Source organism: Bos indicus x Bos taurus, chromosome 21 (genome assembly GCF_003369695.1).
Source record: "Bos indicus x Bos taurus breed Angus x Brahman F1 hybrid chromosome 21, Bos_hybrid_MaternalHap_v2.0, whole genome shotgun sequence".
Lineage (NCBI taxonomy): Eukaryota > Metazoa > Chordata > Mammalia > Artiodactyla > Bovidae > Bos > Bos indicus x Bos taurus.
In genome coordinates, this window is record NC_040096.1 from 55,323,776 (window position 1) to 55,346,161 (window position 22,386).

The 22,386-nt window shown below is 41.0% G+C and overlaps 1 protein-coding gene and 1 non-coding gene across 2 annotated transcripts; both read left to right on the top strand.

Annotated features, from left to right (window-relative positions):
• Positions 1-37: 37 nt before the first annotated feature.
• On the top strand, positions 38-22,301 carry PDIA3 (protein disulfide isomerase family A member 3). Its single transcript, XM_027520683.1, has 13 exons — positions 38-361; positions 6,077-6,155; positions 7,963-8,080; positions 13,246-13,353; positions 14,847-14,976; positions 17,958-18,074; positions 18,227-18,352; positions 18,843-19,025; positions 19,864-19,972; positions 20,499-20,627; positions 21,158-21,237; positions 21,586-21,643; positions 21,858-22,301. The coding sequence occupies exons 1-13, from the start codon at positions 195-197 to the stop codon at positions 21,969-21,971; spliced, it is 1,518 nt and encodes a 505-aa protein (XP_027376484.1). The 5' UTR covers positions 38-194; the 3' UTR covers positions 21,972-22,301.
• LOC113880231 lies at positions 6,875-6,981 on the top strand. Its single transcript, XR_003507689.1, has one exon. It is a non-coding gene; the product is annotated as a U6 spliceosomal RNA (small nuclear RNA).
• Positions 22,302-22,386: the final 85 nt, after the last annotated feature.

Genomic DNA, 22,386 nt, shown 5'->3' on the forward strand with positions numbered 1-22,386 from the left:
TGGGCGCCGCACAGCCAATCGGCGGCTGCCACACTGCGGCCCGAGCCGGGCTGGGGGGTTGGGACCTCCGGCTGCAGGTCCGCCTGGGCCAGACGCGCGATCGCAGGCTGAGGGTACGTGGTTGCCGGCCCGGTCTCCGCAGTCCCCACCGAGCCCCGACCCTCCTGGCCGCCCCCTCGCCTTACCTCGTCGCCATGCGCCTCCGCCGCCTAGCGCTGTTCCCAGGCCTGGCGCTGCTCCTCGCCGCGGCCCGCCTCGCTGCTGCCTCCGATGTGCTGGAACTCACGGACGACAACTTCGAGAGTCGCATCACCGACACGGGCTCTTCTGGCCTCATGCTCGTCGAGTTCTTCGCCCCCTGGTGAGGCCACTCAGCCGGGGCGGGAGAGGGGCGGCCGGGTGGGCAGGGGGCGAAGGCGCGGGAACGGTTGGGCCTACGCAGCGTCGGCGCCCTCCATCATTCCGGAGAGCCCGGCTGCGGCCGGCAGGTTTTCCGCCCACGGAGACCCGAGCTGGCTCGCCGAGAGCGGAGAAGTCGGTGCTGAGCCTCCTGGCAGCGAGAGCCGAGAAGGAGAAAGCGAAGGCCCCTCTCGCGCAGGGCCACATCCTTACCTCGGTGCTCCTGCGGCACTTCCTATTTGCAGAGGGTTTGACCACCCCCTCCCCCGCAGCTTCGATGGTGTCTTTAGAGTTTCTGCGTGAGTCAGTGCTACTGTTTTCCGTTCTACAGACTAGGCTTCGCGAGGCCTTATATTGGAACCTAACGTTTCACCAAATGCAGAGGCCCTGCGCCCCCAGGGTACTTCCTTTCTTCTTGCCCCAGGCAGCCGTTGGTTTCTAGCCAAGGTCACTCAAGTGGCTGCAGAATGGTCATTTGTGCTTTCTTAAGGCAGGCAGTTATTTTGTCCTTCGCCTGGTGCACACTTTCTTCGTTCAACTGATGCTTCTCAGCACCAGCAGAATTCAGTTAGAAAGAGTAGATGGACAGAGTAATTCCACAAGAAGCTGTCTAAATGGTCAGTTTCAATTAGGATTTCTGGAAAATGCCAAAGAAGACCCCAATGAGAAAGTAAGCAGTGTTGGAGAAATACTCCACTTAAGGGTGACTTAACTAGGATGTAAGTTCCTTAGGATACAGCTGACTGGGGGTGGGGGTGGGGAGAGAGCAAATAGAATTTGTGGCTCAGGAAACTTGAATGTTGGCTTTTTTTTTTTTTTAACCCCAAGATATTTATCATAGCAAACAATGATTATCTTAACGCTGGTGATGGCTCAGTATAACCATGCTAATTACAGTACTTAATTTTTCTCCTGCTACAGTGACCCTTAATTAAAAACTATTTGTATTCAGAAGTCTAAGTAAAAGAAAGTTAGTGGATAACTTGCATTTACTTCTGTCAGTAACTCTGGTCTTCACTCTACAGGGGCTCAGCCGACTTGAGGGTACACTAGAAATCCTGTAATGAAGACCACAGAAGGGTGTGCTTAGCAACACATTTTCAACTTCTGATAGACTTTGCATCTAGGGTGTTCCCTCGACTAACTGGCAGTACTGGTTATACATCACAGGTGGTCCTTATACATCTCTAGAACTCACATTCTCTCAGAAACAACTGGTCTCAATCACATAACAATGACTTTGAGGGGGTGTTCCTGTAATTAGAATGGCTGTATGGAGCTGTATCAAAACTGGGAGGTGCCTGTGTGACTAGAGGGGTCAATATGAAGTGAATTGCTGGAGAATTGTGGGCTATCAGACTGTTAGTTTAAAGAAGATTTTTATTTTTACAATTGAGGTGTTCTCTGCTACTTTAAGGGCTTCCCTGGGGGCGCTAGTGGTAAAGAACCGGCCTGCCAATGCAGGAGATACAAGAGACTCTGGTTCAGTCCTTGGGTCAGGAAGATTCCCTGGAAGAGGGCATGGCAACCCACTCCAGTATTCTTGCCTGGAGAATCCCTTGGACAGAGGAGCCTGGCGGACTGTAGTCCATGGGGTTGCACAGAGTGGGACATGACTGAAGAGCCTCAGCACGCATGCACATGCTGCTTTAAATTGTTGCACGTGCTTCCCTAAGAACTGCACAGCCCATTGTACGCTAACTGTCCCTAAAGTTGGGTGGACCTCTGCTGTGGTGTCACCTTTTAACTGGTCTGGAAGGTAAAGAGTCATCCTCTGTAATGCCTGCAGGAAGGATCAGTTTGCTGAATGAGTAATTTGGAATCAAGGAAGTTACCTGTTGATGATGTCCTTATTTCTTCACATTCAGCTATTTATTAATATTTTAGCTGAAAATATTTTCCAGCTGCTATTATTCCTTTGTACTCTTGTTACATGTGAGATAGGAACAGTTAAAGAATCCTTGTTAAGAGTAAAATGGACCTGTTTTGAGCAAGTTGTTTTTCTCATTTGTCTTAGGGTATTGTTTCCACTTTCGTTTTACAAGTGAAAGTGACAGATATCTTTGCAGCTGATTCTGTAGCCTAATATTTCCATTATGGAGTCATCATCTATGTAATTTGGAAGAATGGGAGTATCTGAATTTCTGTGGGAATAAATAGAACTATTTAAATGTGATAATTTTTGAAAATTACTGGTCAGTGTGAAGTTTTAAGTCTTCAGCATCTGCGTGTGTTGTAGGTTTGTGCCCTGTCCTCTGGGGCAGTAGTATTAATTAATGATACTTGATACTGTTTTTATAGATATAGAAAAAGACTATGTGGATAGTATAAAGTGGAATAGTTAATATTTTTCTTACACATACTGATTTCTTTCCTTGGAATTCCCTCCTCCTCTCCCTCCCCAATTTGGTCTTTTCAGTAGGATTTAGCTCAATAGTTAATGTCTTACTTCTCTGGACCACTAACTGGTTGCTCCCTCTATTAGGATCTAATAATACTATCACCCCTGCCAGACTGATGTTTCTACAGGGTGAGGACTATATCAGTTTTTCTTCTGTCAAAAGCTAAAATAGCATATGGCACAGTGCAGTCATGAAGTAATGGTTGTTGGGTGAATATATGTTGGGATTCCTAATTTAAACTACCTGGATTAGTTGCTAGGTAGCATCCCTGAAGGTGAATGGGATTATTTGTGTTTTAGTATTATCCAGTAGTAGGTGAAAGAAGTAGTGGTAAAACTTGATGATCACCTTCAAAATCTACCTAAATTCTATTCCTGATGAATTTTAAAGAGGCAGTCTCCTCCACTGGAACTTGTCAGACAGGTCCTTCCTTTGGGTATTTGATGATATTGTGGATAGCAGCAGTGCTTAAGGCAGCGGTTTTCAGTCCCAGCCCAGTCCCTCTGATTATCTCCTGGATTCCCAGAGGAATCATTCAGTAAGTCCCAGGGTGGTGCCTCAGCACAGGGTTTTGGGTTTGTTTTTTTTTAATGCTTAATTGATACTTTGTATATGCATCTGTGTTGGGACCCACTGCTACTACTGCTGCTGCTAAGTTGCTTCCGTCTTGTCTGACTCTGTGGGACCCCATAGACGGCAGCCCACCGGGCTTCCCCATCCCTGGGATTCTCCAGGCAAGAACACTGGTATGGGTTGCCATTTCCTTCTCCAATGCATGAAAGTAAAAAGTGAAAGTGAAGTCGCTTAGTCGTGTCTGACTTTTAGTGACCCCATGGACTGCAGCCTTCCAGGCTCCTCCATCCATGGATTTTCCAGGCAAGAGTACTGGAGTGGGGTGCCATTGCTTTCTCCATGAGACCCACTTGTCTGGCCTAATTATTTTATACTATTCTCTTCAGATGTTTAAAGGTAGCTGAAGTGAAACTATTCATAAATCTGTTGCCTCATTCTTTTTGGACAATTACTACATATGTATTCAACAGAAATCTCTTAATACGTATAACACATTGTCTCTTATAAAAAAAAAAAAAAAAAAAGCCCTTCGTAGTTCTCTTGAATGAATCATTCTTACTAGTAATTTTACTTTTGCTCTACTATTCCCTTCTGTAAAATACCCTATCCTGTCCTGTATGAAGCCTTAAATCTTTAAGACCCAGATCAGTTCCTTAACACACATTCATTTTTAACCTTTGCACCCCTGTATTATGTTCCCAGAAGCCTAGATTTCTCAGCTAATTTGGTTCTTTTATTAAATCATTTGGGATTTGTGTATTTTTGTTACAATGCATGTGCATGAATTTTTTTAATATATTGTGGAATACAGAGGATATAATAATACCATATTTTATGTCTCACAAAGTGAGAAATGCTACCACTGAAACCATGATGTGATTGCAAGACATATCCCAGTTTCTGATGTTCTAATGCAGTAAAATGTGCATCTGTGAAATACAGTATAAGGAATACCATTAATTCACCACCTGCCCAGTCTGAAAAATAAAGCGAGGACAGTTGAAGTTTCCTGTGTACTCTTTCCCCAGGTTACACACTTCCTTGTCCTGAATTTGGTTTTTATCATTTGGTTCTTCTATACTTTTAGTAAATATGTCTGTGACCCTAGTTCTGTTCAGTCACTCAGTCATGTCTGATTCCTTGCAACCCCATGGACTGCAGTACGCCAGGCTTCCCTGTCCTTCACCAATTCCCGGAGCTTCCTCAAACTCATGTCCATCGATTTGGTGATGCCATCCAACCATCTCATCCTCTGTCGTCCCCTTCTCCTGCCTTCAATCTTTCCCAGCATCAGGATCTTTTCCAGTGAGTCAGTTCTTCTCATCAGGTGGTCAAAGTATTGGAGCTTCAGCTTCAGTCATTCCAATGAATATTCAGGGTTGATGTCCTTTAGAATTGACTAGTTTGATCTCCTTGCAGTCAAAGGGACTCTCCAAGAGTCTTCTCCAACACCACAGTTCAAAAGCATCAATTATTCAGCGACCCTGCTGCTAAGTCACTTCAGTCGTGTCCGACTCTGTTCGACCCCATAGATGGCAGCCCACCAGGCTCCCCCGTCCCTGGGATTCTCCAGGCAGGAACACTGGAATGGGTTGCCATTTCCTTCTCCAATGCATGAAAGTGAAAAGTGAAAGCGAAGTCGCCCAGTCATGTCCGACTCTTAGCAACCCCACGGACTACAGCCCTCCAGGCTCCTCCCTCCATGGGATTCTCCAGGCAAGAGTACTGGAGTGGGTTGCCATTGCCTTTTCTGTCAGCGACCCTAAGCAACATGTTATAGTTTTTTTTAATATTACTCTCTTTCTGTGTCAGCTTTCTAGTGATTATTTTTGAGTAGCACTTGTACGGACCTTGAAGAATATAAATTCTTTATTTTGTTTTAAACAAGTTTTGGGGGGCAAAGTGTTTCAGAGTTACTTATTCATCCATTACTAAATGTGTGACTTTTGACTATGAAATATGTCAGCTCAAATTTCTTCCTTGTTTCCTTCCTTATGTTTTCTGATTCTATTTTTGCTGTCTGTGGGGAGGTCAAAGAACTACGCACCTTCTCTAAGGGATCCCTCTGCAACCTGTTGGTTTTTGAAGAGATGATATATAGTGGTGCTAGATCTGTGCTGATATACTGCTCCCCACATTGCAAGTACAGTGTGCCTAAGGGATTGGTAGGGCTTCTGGGCAGAGGAGCAGGTGTTATAATGGCCCTCTGGGAAAATACTCTAATTGACATAATGCTTTATCCTCATGAGCTGTTATAGTCAGGTGAACTGTGTAGCCATAAAAATCAGGCTTGCTTCTTAGGTACATCTTTTAGATTCTTTCCCATTATAGGTTATTACAAGATACTGAATATAGTTCCCTGTGCTATACGGTAAGCCCTTGTTTACCATATAGTATTGTGTATATGTTAATTCCAGATTCCCAGTTTATCCCCCCACCCCCATTGCACTTCTAATTGAAGATAGATGCTGTTCTGGACTGAGCCAGTCCTATAGAGTAGATCACAGGCTTGAGATAATAGTACCTTTACTTCTGAGGGATCTGATTAACCTTATCAGTACTGGATGTTGTTCAGATGATGTGTTTTCTTTTGGAAGCAGCTATTAGTCAAAAGTAGTAGTATAATTCGAAGTCCTTCCTAGAGAAACAAAATTAACAAACTTATAGGATATATAAGCTTTTTCTTTAATATATTTACATAGGTGTGGACACTGCAAAAAGCTTGCCCCAGAGTATGAAGCTGCAGCTACCAGATTAAAAGGAATAGTCCCATTAGCAAAGGTGAGTATAGGCAAATTCTTCATTAAAGGAAACAAAGTATTTTAAATAGTAATTGGTTAACAATTAACATTGATTTTCTTTGTTCATAATTGCTAAGAAGAGAGAAAAGGAGGTTCTGGGTAAATACACAACTGACTATTATGGCTTTGAAAGATTAAAAGTGGTGAAACTGGGAAATACTGGTGTAATAAAAAAGTAAGATATATGGTAAATAAGAAGGGGCAAATGTGGAAAGTAAAATTACAGTAGACAAGGTTAGAGGAAAATTATCATTGAGTAAATGAGTTCCCTAAATTACCATACGCTAGTCACAGTGATGGGAATAGGAAGATGACAAGAGGATGTTAAGTGAGTAACTGGTCAACTGTAAACTTAGTATTTGCTTTTACAGTCAAAGTAATGCTTCCAGAATTTTGTCATTGTTGTGTTGCAAACTCCTAGTTGCTCCAGTCTAAGAGTTCATATCTTACCAGTCTCTAGTAAATAATTCATACCTGTATAGGGCTGTTTTTGAAAACTGATTTTTTTTTTTTAATTTATTACTTTGGCTGCGCTGGGTTTTAGTTGCAGCAAGTGGGATCTAGTTCCCTGACAAGGGATCGAACCCAGGCCCCCAGTATTGGGAGCATGGACTCTTAGCCGCTGGACGATCGGGGAATTCCTGAAAGCCACTTTTAATCCTGATGTTCTATGGCAACTTGCCATAGAAAAAGAGTTCAGTGCTTGCTTCGGCAGTACATATATTAAAATTGGAACGATACAGAGAAGATTAGCATGGCCCCTGTGTAAGGATGACGCCCAGATTCATGAAGCGTTCCGTATTCTTTTACAATACCATATGTAAAATGGATAACCAACAGGAATTTGCTGTATGGCTCAGGAAAGTCAAATAGGCTCTGTATCAATCTAGAGGGGTGGGATGGGGAGGGAGATGGGAGGGAGTTTCAAAAAGGAGGGGATACATGTATACCTATGGCTGATTCATGTTGAGGTTTGACAGAAAACAGCAAAATTCTATAAAGCAATTATCTTTCAATAAAAAATAAATTAATTTTAAAAAGAAAAAGAGTTTCTGTCATGACTTTGTTCCTGCCTCATGTAGCTGTAGCCTACGTTACTGGAGATACATTACTTTTCTGAACTTCAGTTTATGTTAAGGCATTGGGATCATTCCTCAGAATCTTGTGTAGATTAAATGAGGAAATACATGCAAAGTGCTGGCTGCATTACCTTGCTTGGAAGAAATGGCTAAATAGATGGAAAATTGTTTTTCGTCTTCCTGGTAGGTCTCACTAGATCTGTCTGTCATGTTTTAGTTTAGCCCAGATTCAGACTAGCTCAGGGAGCTTGTTTAAATATCAGTACCTTTGCTAATAACCATTTGTGACTTGCTAAATCAAATTATACCCCACCTGATGGTGATATATCAATCCATACATCCCATTGATGATAATCATTATCAAAGTAAGCCATTATTACTAATTTAAGTGATTTATCTCTCTCATATTCTGAGGGACGGGGAAAGGGTGGAATAATTGCTTTAGACAGTAGAGACTCCCAGAATAGAATTTCAATAGTCATTTGTGCATTTTATATGAGGCCCAGGAATCTAAATTTTAGAGTTCCTGGTAGGTGGTTCTGATGTAGCTAGACCAACACCAGTCTGCCTTTAAAATCTAGTGTCTGTGGGATGTGTGTCATGAATTGCTTGATATTTTGATTTGACCACTCTTCATGTTTTGGGAATGTGGGAAAAGCCTGCAGCAGACTTTTGGATAACAAATGGTTCATGTATTTTCATCTTTAGGTGGATTGTACTGCCAACACGAACACCTGTAATAAGTATGGAGTGAGTGGATATCCAACCCTGAAGATATTTAGAGATGGTGAAGAATCAGGTGCCTATGATGGGCCTAGGACTGCCGGTAAGGAACCTGAATTACATTTTGGAAACTGGAACTCTTTGGGTCCTCTGTTCTTTGTAGTGGAAATGACATTTTCTATACAACATACTTAAAAATTCCTCATCTAAGAGGTCAATTTGGACACTTGACAAAAGACTTCTCTAACTAAACAGATTACGTAAGTAATATAGAAAATACTTGAGGTTGATTTATAAGGTTTACCAGGCATTTTTTTATTTGACAAATATTTATTGAGTACTGACTCTGTGCCAGATACTATAGTATGGTGCCCAGAGTTTATTGATGAATAAAGCAGCCATGGTTCTCACTCTTATGATGCTTACATTCTGGGCAATGAAGGCAGCACACAGGTTTAAAAATATACATACATAGATAACCACATCACATCCATCAGGATAACTACTACTAAAAAAGAAAAGAACAAGTGTTGGCAAGGATGTGGCGAAATTGGAACTCTTGTGCAATGTTGGTGTGAACTTGACATAAAATAGTGCATGCAGCCACTATGGAAAACAGCACAGCGGTTCTGAAAAAAATAAAAATACAATTACTGTGTGATCCACCGGTTCCACTTCTGAGTATATACTTAAAAGAATTAAAAGCAGAGTCTGGAAGAATTATATAAAAATTGTATATAATACAATGGAATATTATTCAGTCTTAAAAGTTAGTTCTGATGTGCTGTGACATGGGTGAACCTTGAAAACATGCTAAGTGAGATACGCCAGTCACAAAAAGACACATACTGTGTCATTCCACTTGTACGAAATTCCTTGAGTGGTCAGTTTCCTAGAGACAGAGTAGAATGTGCTTCACAAGAGTGGTGGGGAGTTGTTTATAATGAATAGAGTTTCAGTTTTGCAAGATGAAAGCAATTGATTTCTGCAGTCTGGAGATTAGTTGAACAGTGGTGTGAATGTACTTGATGCCACAGAACTATATACTTTAAAATGGTTAAAATGGCAGATTTTATACTATGTATATTTTACCACAATTTTAAAAGTGTGTATGCTATGTTGTTATACACATCAATAATCTATATGGATAAGATAAATTCAGTCAGTTATAAGAGCATTAAAAAGGAGAAAAATAAAACTATATGATGTGATAGTGATTGGGGGTGGGAGTACCACATTATTATAACGGTGATTAGGGACGTAACCTTTGAGGTGAATGCTCGGAAGGAGCTAGCCATGAGAATATGTGGACCAGAGCTTTCCAGGCAGAGGGAAAACAGGTGCAAAAAGACCCTAAGACATCACTGAGCTTGATGTGTTCAAAGGACAGGAGGACCTTGTGGCTGGAGTATAATTAGCAAGGATGACAGGAGAGGTTTGGGAGGTAAATAGTCTGGCCCTGTTGGTAGGGCCCATAATGGATGAGAAAATATATTTTGGACAGTTTGATCTTGAGTCTTAACAATTAACTGGGCATATTTTAACAGCTAAGAGGAAGGTTCGCTCAGTTCGGGCATTTTAGGTGACGTGGAATTTTTTCAGCATGTATGATTGTTACTTGTACACAAAGCTCTACATAACATGGCCCCTGCCTAACTCGAATGTCACCTCAAGACTGTTTGACTTTAGGGCCTTTGTCCTGGTTGTGTTCACAGTCTGAGATGATCTTCCCCCATGTTTGCATGGCTTGACTCTCTTTGTCATTCAGATCCTGGCGTAAATTTCACTTCCCAGGGAATTGCCTGGTGGTACACTGGTGCTTTCGCTGCTGGGACCTGGGTTTAATCCCTGGTCAGGGAACTAAGATTCCACAAACTGGGTAGTATGCCATGCCCCACCAAATTCTCTTTCTACCAGACTATCAAATCTAAGGTAGCCAGCCAGTCATATACTTAACAGCCTCTTCATTCTCTGCATAGCACTGGTTACTATCTGATATATATATTTTAATATTCTTTGTTTAATTTGTTAGCTGTGCTGGATCTTAGTTGCAACTCGTGGACTTTTGAGTTGCAGGATGCATGCGGGATCTGGTTCTCCAACCAGGGATCAAACTCCCTGCATTGGGAGCTGGAGTCTTACCCACTGAGCTACCAGGAAAGTCCCACTATCTGATATTTTAAATTGCTTGCTTATTTGGGGATTTAGTTGGATATTTACTTATATTGTAAGCTCCAGGAGATCAGTAATAAAGTGGTTGCTCAGCACTCCCATTATACCTCTCAGAGAATTGTAAATACTCAGGGAAAAAAGTAACACTTTTCATCATATCCCTGAGGTAAAGTTCTTTGTCTGAGGAGGCCTTACAAATAGCTGTGAAAAGAAGAGAAGCCAAAAGCAAAGGAGAAAAGGAAAGATATAAACATCTGAATGCAGAGTTCCAAAGAATAGCAAGAAGAGATAAGAAAGCCTTCTTCAGTGATCAATGCAAAGAAATGGAAAACAACAGAATGGGAAAGACTAGGGGTCTCTTCAAGAAAATCAGAGATACCAAAGGAACATTTCATGCAAAGATGAGCTCAATAAAGGACAGAAATGGTATGGACCTAACAGAAGCAGAAGATATTAAGAAGAGATGGCAAGAATACACAGAAGAACTGTACAAAAAAGATCTTCACGACCCAGATAATCACGATGGTGTGATCACTGACCTAGAGCCAGACATCCTGGAATGTGAAGTCAAGTGGGCCTTAGAAAGCATCACTAGGAACAAAGCTAGTGGAGGTGATGGAATTCCAGTTGAGCTATTTCAAATCCTGAAAGATGATGTTGTGAAAGTGCTGCTCTCGATATGCCAGCAAATTTGGAAAGCTCGGCAGTGGCCACAGGACTGGAAAAGGTCAGTTTTCATTCCAATCCCAAATAAAGGCAATGCCAAAGAATGCTCAAACTACCGCACAATTGCACTCATCTCACACGCTAGTAAAGTAATGCTCAAAATTCTCCAAGCCAGGCTTCAGCAATATGTGAACCGTGAACTTCCTGATGTTCAAGCTGGTTTTAGAAAAGGCAAAGGAACCAGAGATCAAATTGCCAACATCTGCTGGATCATGGAAAAAGCAAGAGAGTTCCAGAAAAACATCTATTTCTGCTTTATTGACTATGCCAAAGCCTTTGACTGTGTGGATCACAATAAACTGTGGAAATTGTGAAAGAGATGGGAATACCAGACCACCTGACGTGCCTCTTGAGAAATCTGTATGCAGGTCAGGAAGCAACAGTTAGAACTGGACATGGAACAACAGACTGGTTCCAAATAGGAAAAGGAGTTCGTCAAGGCTGTATATTGTCACCCTGCTTATTTAACTTATATGCAGAGTACATCATGAGAAATGCTGGGCTGGAAGAAGCACAAGCTGGAATCAAGATTGCCGGGAGAAATATCAATAACCTCAGATATACAGATGACACCACCCTTATGGCAGAAAGTGAAGAGGAACTCAAAAGCCTCTTGATGAAAGTGAAAGTGGAGAGTGAAAAAGTTGGCTTAAAGCTCAACATTCAGAAAACGAAGATCATGGCATCTGGTCCCATCATGTCATGGGAAATAGATGGGGAAACAGTGGAAACAGTGTCAGACTTTATTTTTCTGGCTCCAAAATCACTACAGATGGTGACTGTAGCCATGAAATTAAAAGACGCTTACTCCTTGGAAGGAAAGTTATGACCAACCTAGATAGCATATTCAAAAGCAGAGACATTACTTTGCCAACAAAGGTTCGTCTGGTCAAGGCTATGGTTTTTCCTGTGGTCATGTGTGGATGTGAGAGTTGGACTGTGAAGAAGGCTGAGCGCCAAAGAATTGATGCTTTTGAACTGTGGTGTTGGAGAAGACTCTTGAGAGTCCCTTGGACTGCACAGAGATCCAACCAGTCCATCCTGAAGGAGATCAGTCCTGGGATTTCTTTGGAAGGAATGATGCTAAAGCTGAAACTCCAGTACTTTGGCCACCTCATGCGAAGAGTTGACTCATTGGAAAAGACTCTGATGCTGGGAGGGATTGGGGGCAGGAGGAGAAGGGGACGACAGAGGATGAGATGGCTGGATGGCATCACTGACTCGATGGACGTGAGTCTGAGTGAACTCCGGGAGTTGGTGATGGACAGGGAAGCCTGGCGTGCTGTGATTCATGGGGTCGCAAAGAGTCGGACACTACTGAGCGACTGATCTGATCTGATGGTAATTACTGTCCCTTTGCAGGCCCGAGAATTGTTACCTGATTCATTGTACCTATTTTTAGAATGTATTCCTTTGCCTTCTGGTTGCTGCACACAGGCTTTTTCTACCTAGTGCTGGGGTGCCTCTCTAGCTGTGGCGCACGGGCTTCTCGGCGCGTGAGCGCGGGGCCCTACGCACAGGGGCTCAGTAGCTGCGGCTCTTGGCCCTCAAGCATGCAGGCTTTAGTAGTTGTGGTGCATGGGCTTAGTTGCTCCTCAGCATATGGGATCTTCCCCGACAAGGAACCAAACCCTTGTCCCCTGCATTGGCAGGTGGATTCTCACCTACTCTACCACCAGAAGATGACATTTTGAGTGAAGACCTAAAGGAGGAGGAAGTGAGGAAGGAAGCCAGGTGGTTATCTGAAAGACTGAGGCAGAGAGCAGCGTGCACAAGGGCATCGTTTATGTTGTAAACACTTCACTACATGACTGGTAGGGATATAAATAAGTACTGTCTATTTGGGAGCCAGTTAAACAGTTATAAATGCATGTCCTCTTTTTGACCCAGTGAATCCACTTTTAGGAAGTTACCCTATAGATACACTCAATCATGTGTAGAAGGACATTAGTACATGGTTGTTTATGGCAGTATCATAGCAGCAAGAAATTGGAAACAAATGTTCATCAACTGTGGCTGGTTAAATAAATTATGTTACATCCATACAGTGAAATACTATGTGGCAATAAAGAAGATTGAGATAACTCTTTATGTTTATTGACGTAATTATCTCTAAATTGTGTTAAATGGCAAAAACAAAATACAGAACAGTGTACATGTATGCTGCCTTTAGAGGAGCAAAGAAAGCATGTCTGGAGGGATATATAAGAAACTGATGTTTTATCCTGTGGGGAGGAGACTGGGTAACTAGGGACGGAAGAAAATGTAATTGTGTATGTTTTGTAACTTTTCGAACTTTAAATCATGTGAATGGTTGGTTACTTTTCAAAAATTATAAATTTGTGTTGCTATCATCTTTTGTCTTTTAAGATGGAATTGTCAGCCACCTGAAGAAACAGGCTGGACCAGCTTCAGTTCCTCTCAAGTCTGAGGAAGAATTTGAAAAGTTCATTAGCGATAAAGATGCTTCTGTGGTGGGTAAGTAGCAAGTTTGATTGTGCCACAAAATCGTCAACATGGTTTCAAAAGTCCTCTAAGTCTGAGTAAACAATCAAGTTAAAACTGTTTAGGAAGGCTTGTGGGCAGTTAAAAGACAACTGGCAAAACTAGGTCAGCATTACTATTAATGTAATATGGGGGGAAAGTGGTTTTATTTGAGTGGCTTGGTATTCTTACAGATGTAAGGATTTAGTCAAAGAACTAAAAGAGGAATAGCTTTAGTTTTTCCTGTTACTTCTTAAACTCCTGAGATTTAACTCAAATAATAATATAAGACTGAAAATGGGGTTTTAAAGGGTGAGGGTATAGATAAATGATAAACCTCTGTAGCTGCTACTTCACAGTTGTAGAAGAATTTACAATTTAAGATTGAATTGCTGGCTTTGTGTGGCTTTGTGTGTATTTTTACAGCAGTCTTTGCTTTTTCAGATGTTATCATATCTTATTATTTTTAAAATAACTTGAACCAGTTAAACACATTCTACATCTTGAGTGTTCTTTGTTTTGTTTTAAATGTGTTGTATAATACATTTGACTTAAATTTAAACATACAGTCTTGTGCTTCTCTTAATCTCCTCGTTATTGTAATAAAACTGATTTTCTGGCAGTAGAGGATGGTTTATCATTTAAGTTTGACCAAAAGTCACTTCTTATCCAGTTTTATTCATTCTGTGTATGTGTTTTATTTTTTTAGGCTGTTCTCCGTCTTTGTTGCTATGCAGACTTTTCTCTAGTTTTTCCTCTAGTTGCAGGGGCTACTCTCTGGTTACGGCGCAAGGACTTCTCATTGCAGTGTCTTCTCTTGCTGCAGAGCATGGGGTCTAGGGCACTCGAGCTTTAGTAGTTACAGTTCTCGGGCTCCAAAATCCAGGCTCAGTAATTGTGGTGCGCAGGCCTAGCTGCTCTGCGGCACGTGGAGCTTCCTAGCCTAAGGATCGAACCCATGTCCCCTGCATTGTATGTGGATTCTTTACCTCTTTGCCACCTGGGAAGCCCTGAGTCTGTATTTTTTACAAGGAGTTAAACCATAAGTTGACATTTAATAAACACTTTACTAGATTTGAAGTTCTAAAGATATAAGACATAGAAAAAATATGGTGAATTAATTTACATTGTATTTTGACATACTGCCTTATTGACTCCTCTGACACCTAAAATAGTCCCCGAAGCGCTAAGGAGTTAAGCAGTATGCTCAAAATTTTCAACTGTGAAAATCTAGAATTAAGACTTGAACCCTGACAAATTATCTCCCTCAGCTTCCTCAAGAACGTTTTTTTTTAAGGGTAGAGAAAGAATAGTTCTCCTAAATATTTTGTTGAATATCCTCAGTAGTCATGGCAAAGCAGAACTGATCCTTCCTATCTTGCTTTGCTTATCCATAATAAAGGCTTTGAAGAATAGAGGAGTTTTAAAGTTTTGAATATGTCTCAGCACTTACTGTTTCTTCCTTGTGTTTGACGTTTTCTGTATAGGTTTTTTCAAGGATTTATTCAGTGAAGCTCACTCTGAGTTTCTAAAAGCAGCCAGCAACTTGAGGGATAACTACCGGTTTGCACACACCAATGTTGAATCTCTGGTGAACAAATACGATGACGATGGAGAGTAAGTAACTGAGTTGAATGCCCTTGTAGATATACACCTTGACCAAGTACTATTGTGTGAACTGGTGTTGTTTTTATTTTTTTAAGATTATTTTTTAATCTTTTGGCCATGCTTCATGGCATATGGGATCTTAGTTTCCCAATCAGGGATCAAATCCAGCCCCCTGCATTGGAAGGTGGAATCCTAACCACTGGACTGGACTGAACTGGTGGTTTTTAAGCCTCGTTTTTCCAAAAGCTTTATTGAGCACATATTAGGCAGTAAGCTAAGTTCTGGAAACTGTTGCTGCCCTTGAGGGGCATCTAGTAGCAGGAGATAGTAAATATATTTAAAAATACAAGTGTGAGTGAGCATTACAGGTATTGTGATAGAAATTAGGCAGAGTACCAGAAGTACATAGGAGGGATCAGGAGTAGTATCAGGGGGAAAAAAATCATAGAGAAACTCACTCTTGAGGTGTATCTTGAAAGATAAATTTTTCTGGCAGGTTATGGTGGGGGATAAAGATTATTCCATGTAGAGCAGCAGGAGGGAAGGCCTCGAGATGTGAAATAACCTAGGTGTGTTGGAACCTGTATTACTGCTGAAGTATTGTTCATAGATGAGGTCATCGTGAAAGGTAAGGTTGGAGAGGTCAGCAGAGACCAAATTAGAGAAGACCTAAGTGCCATACAGAAAAATGTAGATTTTATCTTTGAGACACTTGAGAGCCATTGAAAGACTTTGAGCTAGAGAGTAATGTGATGAATTTTGTGTTTGAGAGGAAAAGTCCCTGGCACTCATATAGTGGACGTTTGAAAGGGGAGGGATGGCAAAGCAGTCAAGAGAGTCTAAGGGTGGCACACAAGGAGGTTAAGCTTTACACGCTATACGTGGCGGAACCAGGGTAGAACCTTTGCTGCTAGACGATCTGGCTGCAAAGTTGTTGGGCTTTGCCATGAGGCTCTATGCTCATTAAGCACACCACATATCAGCTTGTTAACCTTAGATTTGTTCACTGTGTCCGCCTCTCACACTTGCCATTAAAGGTGGCAATCAGCCTCTGATCAAAAGTCTTATTTAGAAGACCTTATGAGAAGGGTGTCCTAAGGCCTTCATGTGTATCCCAATGCCATATCATCATTAAAGATCATATCTGGAACTGATTTCAATTTTTTGACAGCAGCTGCTCTGAAACTTGGTCAGTCAGTCAGTTCAGTCGCTCAGTCGTGTCCGACTCTTTGCAACCCCGTGAATTGCAGCACGCCAGGCCTCCCTGTCTATCACCAATTCGCGGAGTTCACCCAAACTCATGTCCATCGAGTCGGTGATGCCATCCAGCCATCTCATCCTCTGTCGTCCCCTTCTCCTCCTACCCCCAATCCCTCCCAGCATCAGAGTCTTTTCCAATGAGTCAACTCTTCGCATGAGGTGGCCAAAGTATTGGGGCTTCAGCTTTAGCATCTGTCCTTTCAATGAACACCCAGGACTGATCTTTAGAATGGACTGGTTGGATCTCCTTGCAGTCCAAGGGACTCTCAAGCGTCTTCTCCAACACCACAGTTCAAAAGCATCAATTCTTCGGCGCTCAGCTTTCTTCACAGTCCAACTCTCATATCCATACATGACCACTGGAAAAATCATAGTCTTGACTAGACGGACCTTTGTTGGCAAAGTAATGTCTCTGCTTTTGAATATGCTGTTTAGTTTGGTCACAACTTTCCTTCCAAGGAGTAAGTGTCTTTTGATTTCATGGCTGCAATCACCATCTGCAGTGATGTTGGAGCCCAGAAAAATAGTCTTCCACTGTTTCCACTGTTTCCCCATCTATTTCCCATGAAGTGGTGGGACCAGATGCCATGATCTTAGTTTTCTGAATGTTGAGCTTTAAGCCAACTTTTTCACTCTCCTCTTTCACTTTCATCAAGAGGCCAACACTGCTTTAAAAAGTAAAAGTCTTAGATTTAGATTCTTGGTTGCCAGCATGTTTGTATTAGGTCCTTTTTCACTATGTAGTTTCCCTGTATGCTATGAAAATACCTGTGTTTTAAAATTGACATAAAGTTCATAGTTAATGTTGGAAGAGTTGAGAGGGGGCTATAAGGACTTAAAGGTGCTGACACCTAGCCCAAAACAAGTGATATAACTATATATGGGTGTGTGTAGTATGGAGAGGAGGAATGAATTGAAGGAGAAGCAAAAGCAAGAGGCAAGATATTAATGGTTAGAACAGTGATATTTTCTGGGAATGTTTGTATTAGATACAAATCTGTGACTCAGAACCAAATTGGGGTTCAGTGTTATCTGAATAAAAGGCTAGAAAGTAAAAAGGAATTTCCTTCAAATGTTCAGTGGAATGAGGAAAACTTGGCTTAGGGAGACAGGCAAAGTATTACCAGCAAGGGAAAATTATGTAAACTGGATTTACTGGGATAGAAAAATCTAGAACCAAAAAATTTCTAATGAATTCAACCTTAACATTATCTATAATCACATAGAATTATACCTAAAGAATTTCTATAACTGGAAGGGATCTTATCTATATTTTCTCTATTGAAGTAATTTTCTTACTGTATGGGAGAGTTGAATTTTCAAGGAGAGTGTCAGGGCAAGGTACCTTCCAATAAGAGCAAGTTCTACTTTCTCATATTTGTACATATTAGGGCTTTGGGGTAAGTTGGGTACTTTTTTCTGTTGTTTTTAAAGGTTTGGAAATTGTCTACTCTAACCCCCTTTTGTACTGATGTAAAAGCTGAAGCGCTGAAGAATTAAACTGATAGCTGGCCCAAAATCTTTGAAGTTAGTTGGTAGAACAAGAATTAGAACTAAGGTCTCCTAACTTTCCAACCTAGGTTTATTAAAACCAATTTTTGCACTTGAGATTAAAGCGGTAAGCTCCTTAGCGTTGATGAGAGGATCATGTTGTAGATAGTTTGAGCTTGAAATAATAAAAGATGGGAGATAGTTCTTCTGCTGTCTACCTACTAAATTTTTTTTTTAAGGGGTATCACCTTGTTTCGTCCTTCCCATCTGACGAACAAGTTTGAAGACAAGACTGTGGCATATACAGAACAGAAAATGACCAGTGGGAAGATTAAAAGATTTATTCAGGAAAACATGTGAGTACATCTTTATACTTTTTTTGGCCTTTCTTGGCTTCATTTTAGTTTTTTTTAATCTTGGTTATTAAGCATACTATCAGTTACTTAATGTTAATTTCATAATATAGATAAAAACCTGCCAAATTTGATGATGGATTCTGTCATTTCAGTTTTGGTATCTGCCCTCACATGACAGAAGACAATAAAGATTTACTACAGGGCAAGGATTTACTCATCGCTTACTATGATGTGGACTATGAAAAGAATGCTAAAGGTTCCAACTACTGGAGAAACAGGTAATAAGAATAATTTTTCCCCTTTGTAGACAAATTTACACAGTACATAAACAGTTTCTTCTAACTATCCTTTTACCATGTGTGATCATTTGAAGCTATAAGGACAAATAAACTATTTCCAAAAACTATCGGGCATAATGTCCTTTAACACATTGTGCCTTGTTGCCCATTGAGACCCTCAGTGCACTTGATCCTTAGAGATTTTCATTCTGGATTAGTTATTAATGCCTGCAGTATTTTATATTATATAATATGGCAGCATTCAGTGGGAATGGACTGTTTGCTTGAATACCACTAGTTTGGCAGTGAAGTTCAGTAGGACATCAGTGCACCATAATCCTATGTCAGTGCACAAGAATACAAGTTCACACTGATTCCAGAGGGCTGCAGGGACTCTTAAATGTTGCTTTCTACTTTCTTGCTTCTTGGTTTCAGAAGTGATTTACCATCCTGGTGTACTCTTCGCATAAATCTCCCTTGTTTCCCACAGAGTAATGATGGTGGCAAAGAAATTCCTGGATGCTGGGAAGAAACTCCATTTTGCTGTAGCTAGCCGTAAAACCTTTAGCCATGAACTTTCAGATTTTGGCTTGGAAAGCACTACTGGAGAGATTCCTGTTGTTGCTGTCAGAACCGCAAAAGGAGAGAAGTTTGTCATGCAGGAGGAGTTCTCGTGAGTTACAAGTTAGCGTGGGTTTGGGATTTGATTCTGCAAAGACACCGTTAAAGCCTTAGACACTACTGAGGATGTATAAAGAAGAACATTGGAATGTGAAGCTAGGTGAAGACCCATGACTGTCATTTTTCTCAATTAGTTATAGATATATTTTAAGGATCATGATTCTTAATAAATTTTGAAAAGCAAAAAAGATGGCAGCTTGGAATTCTTACATGACTATTTCCACCCTGCCATTATATATAGTAAATAGAGAACACTAGATAGCCTCTTTGAGACTGATGTAATTTCAGACCAAACCAGTCCCCTCCCATCCCTACAGAATGTCTTTGTTCTTGGAATACCACATTGGCCTAAAGTAAACTCAGGAAATTGGAGACATCTTAAGACAAAACCAGACAGTTTTGACCATCACCTTCTGAGACTTCGGGAGATTAAAACAAGAGAAAATTTTCCTGTGAGTGAAGCCAGTAAAACAAGATACCATAAATAGGCACTGTTCTCCAGAGCAACAAAGTAAGACCTGGTTCTTTTGCAGAATTGAATTTCCAGAAGGACCGATGTGTTCTTCTTTCTCTGACCTTTCTAATCCACAAAGAACACACTAGAAATACAAGAAGGTGGTGGTTTCTTATTCAGTCTGTAGTTCTGCATATTGAAAAATGAGGGCTCCCTCTTTTTTTTTTTTTTTAACTTCCAGTTACTTCCTAGGGTTGAAACTTAAGCTAAAACAGAAACAATTAAGCTAAAGTGGAAACTATTCTAAAAAACTGCCTTTAGTTCTCTCATTGGTAGGAGTATGTTCACAAGCTCATCCTTGCCTTTCTAATACCAGGCGTGATGGCAAGGCTCTTGAGAGATTCCTGGAGGATTACTTTGACGGCAACCTGAAGAGATACCTGAAGTCTGAGCCTATCCCTGAGAGCAATGATGGGCCTGTAAAGGTGAGGGGCTCACAGGGTCCTCAAACCCCTACACAGCTGCCTCTCCTCACTTTTTTATTCCCAAAATGCTGGGTCTAAGTGAAGATGAGGTTGGCTGTTGAGTTTCTGTTTTGGTTTGTCCTTAACGTCTCTCATCATAAATTAAGCATTGGCAGAGCTCATAATGCTTAATAGGGGAATTTTATGATATTTGTATTAGGGCTCGGTGACTCTTTGGGACAGAACAAGCTAACCCCTGAGAGTAGTTTTAACATTGTTGCTGTAAGATTATTTTAAGGAAGAGTTGGGTAGCACTTGTTCCCTGTGATTTCTTGAACTTAGTCTGATAGGTGACAGACATGGGAGTGAGTTGCTTTCTGGGGAAATGGTAATATCTTAATAAAGCCTGTAAGTGCAAGTTGGGTTTCAATAATGTACTTTCAGTGGCAACACAACCAATTTGAGAGGGATTGAGTCCAGAAACAAATACAGCTCATGAATGTATTCAACTGGCCTTACCAACTAGAGAATCTTCTGTGTTTTCCAGGTAGTGGTAGCAGAGAATTTTGATGAAATAGTGAATAATGAAAATAAAGATGTGCTGATTGAGTTTTATGCTCCTTGGTGTGGTCACTGTAAGAATCTGGAGCCTAAGTATAAAGAACTGGGAGAGAAGGTAAGTGTGAAGTATATTATACAGTTGAATTTGAGTTGGAAGTTAGCATTGGCTGTTGATTAATAGTCACCCTAATTAGTTCAGAACTTAGGCACTGGTGGATTTTCTTTCAGCTGTCTCCTATGTGCTGTCTCCTGACTGCGCTCTGAGCCTACTCAGTGCCTTAGATACCTGCTTTAACTTGCCACTCCTCAGACTCAATCTAGATTATGATTAAAAGTACTTTGGCTTCTGAATTTGGTAATGGCTTATATGAATTCGTTATATTCCTCCATCTTGAATCACTTGTCTTAGCTGATGTCTTCCTTAGGCCAGGTAATTTTGCAGGTGTCTGTATATAGTCTTAATATGTAGGAACCAAGAGCGAAAAGGGAAGTTTATGGGAAGTTTGATACTTGTGAAAGTATCGCTACTCTTTCCATCTCAGCAGCAAAACCTATCCAGCTGTTAATGGTTTTAAGTCCTAAATTGACTGTGTCCCTCTGTCACTGAAAACTTGAAACTTAAAGACCTAACCTTTTTATTAACAGCTCAGAAAAGATCCAAATATTGTCATAGCCAAGATGGATGCTACAGCCAACGATGTGCCTTCTCCATATGAAGTCAGAGGGTAAGTAGATTAAAAGCTAGTAAAAGTGTCTAGGCAATTGATAGGAAAAAATGAGCTTGTAAACCATGTGTGTATTGGGCATGGTTTGGAGAGTCCTCATATTCCAGTTGAACACAGAACCACCAGTGCCTTCCTGGCTTAGAGTTTGTGCAGCATGGGCCCTCATGACTGCCCCAGACCTGTGAGCTCTCATATTCCTGTGTTCTAATAGGATGTAACCTCGTCACTGATGGACAATAGTATCTGGTCAGATGAGAAATCATGAAGAAAAGTTATTCCTAGAAACAGTTATTAGGGAAGTGTACGTTAGAGTTACTCTGAAATTTCATCAACTCTTTCTTTTCCCAGTTTTCCTACCATCTACTTCTCTCCAGCCAACAAGAAGCAAAATCCAAAGAAATATGAAGTAAGTGCATTGTCTTAGCTCCCCACAAATACAGACACACACATACAGATCCAGTTCTTTAACTGAGTTTATATAAGTAGAAACTCAACTCTCATGGTCAATATATGTGGTTGCTAATGTGCTTTTTAAAATACAAAAGGCTTCCTATTGAGGGGGTAGAAAATCCACAGTTTTTTAAAAGGTTAAATTTTCAGAGTTATCTTTCTGTTTTCAGGGTGGCCGTGAATTAAGTGATTTTATTAGCTATCTAAAGCGAGAGGCTACAAACCCCCCTGTAATTCAAGAAGAAAAACCCAAGAAGAAGAAGAAGGCACAGGAGGATCTCTAAAGCAGCAGCCAAACATCATATCACTTTGTCAAAGGACTTTTCCACCAGAGATGGGAAAACCAATGGGGAGGACTGGGACCCGTATGGAATTACTGCCTCTCAGGGCTGAGAGGGCAGAATGGTTATAATCTGAGTCCTGTTAAATTTTCTCTAAACTGTTTCTTAGCTGCACTGTTTATGAAAATACCAGAACCAGTTTATGTTTGTGGTTTTGGGAAAAATTATTTGTGTTGAGGGGAATGTTGTGGGGGTGGGGGGAATTGAGTTGGGGGGTTATTTTCTAATTTTTTTTGTACATTTGGAACAGTGACAATAAATGCGCCCCCTTTATACTGTCTTTTCTCCATGAGGTGGGAAACCAAAGGTTCTCTAGACCAGCACTGTCCAGTAGAACTTTATGCTATGATAGAAATGT

What these genes read in the sequence shown, in the direction of transcription:
- PDIA3 (XM_027520683.1), top strand. Translation starts at nt 195, where the DNA reads ATGCGCCTCCGCCGCCTAGCGCTGTTCCCAGGCCTGGCGCTGCTCCTC. An exon ending in GTCGAGTTCTTCGCCCCCTG is followed by an intron (nt 362 to 6,076) that starts GTGAGGCCACTC and finishes ATATTTACATAG; the next exon opens with GTGTGGACACTGCAAAAAGC. An exon ending in TAAAGATGCTTCTGTGGTGG is followed by an intron (nt 13,354 to 14,846) that starts GTAAGTAGCAAG and finishes TTTTCTGTATAG; the next exon opens with GTTTTTTCAAGGATTTATTC.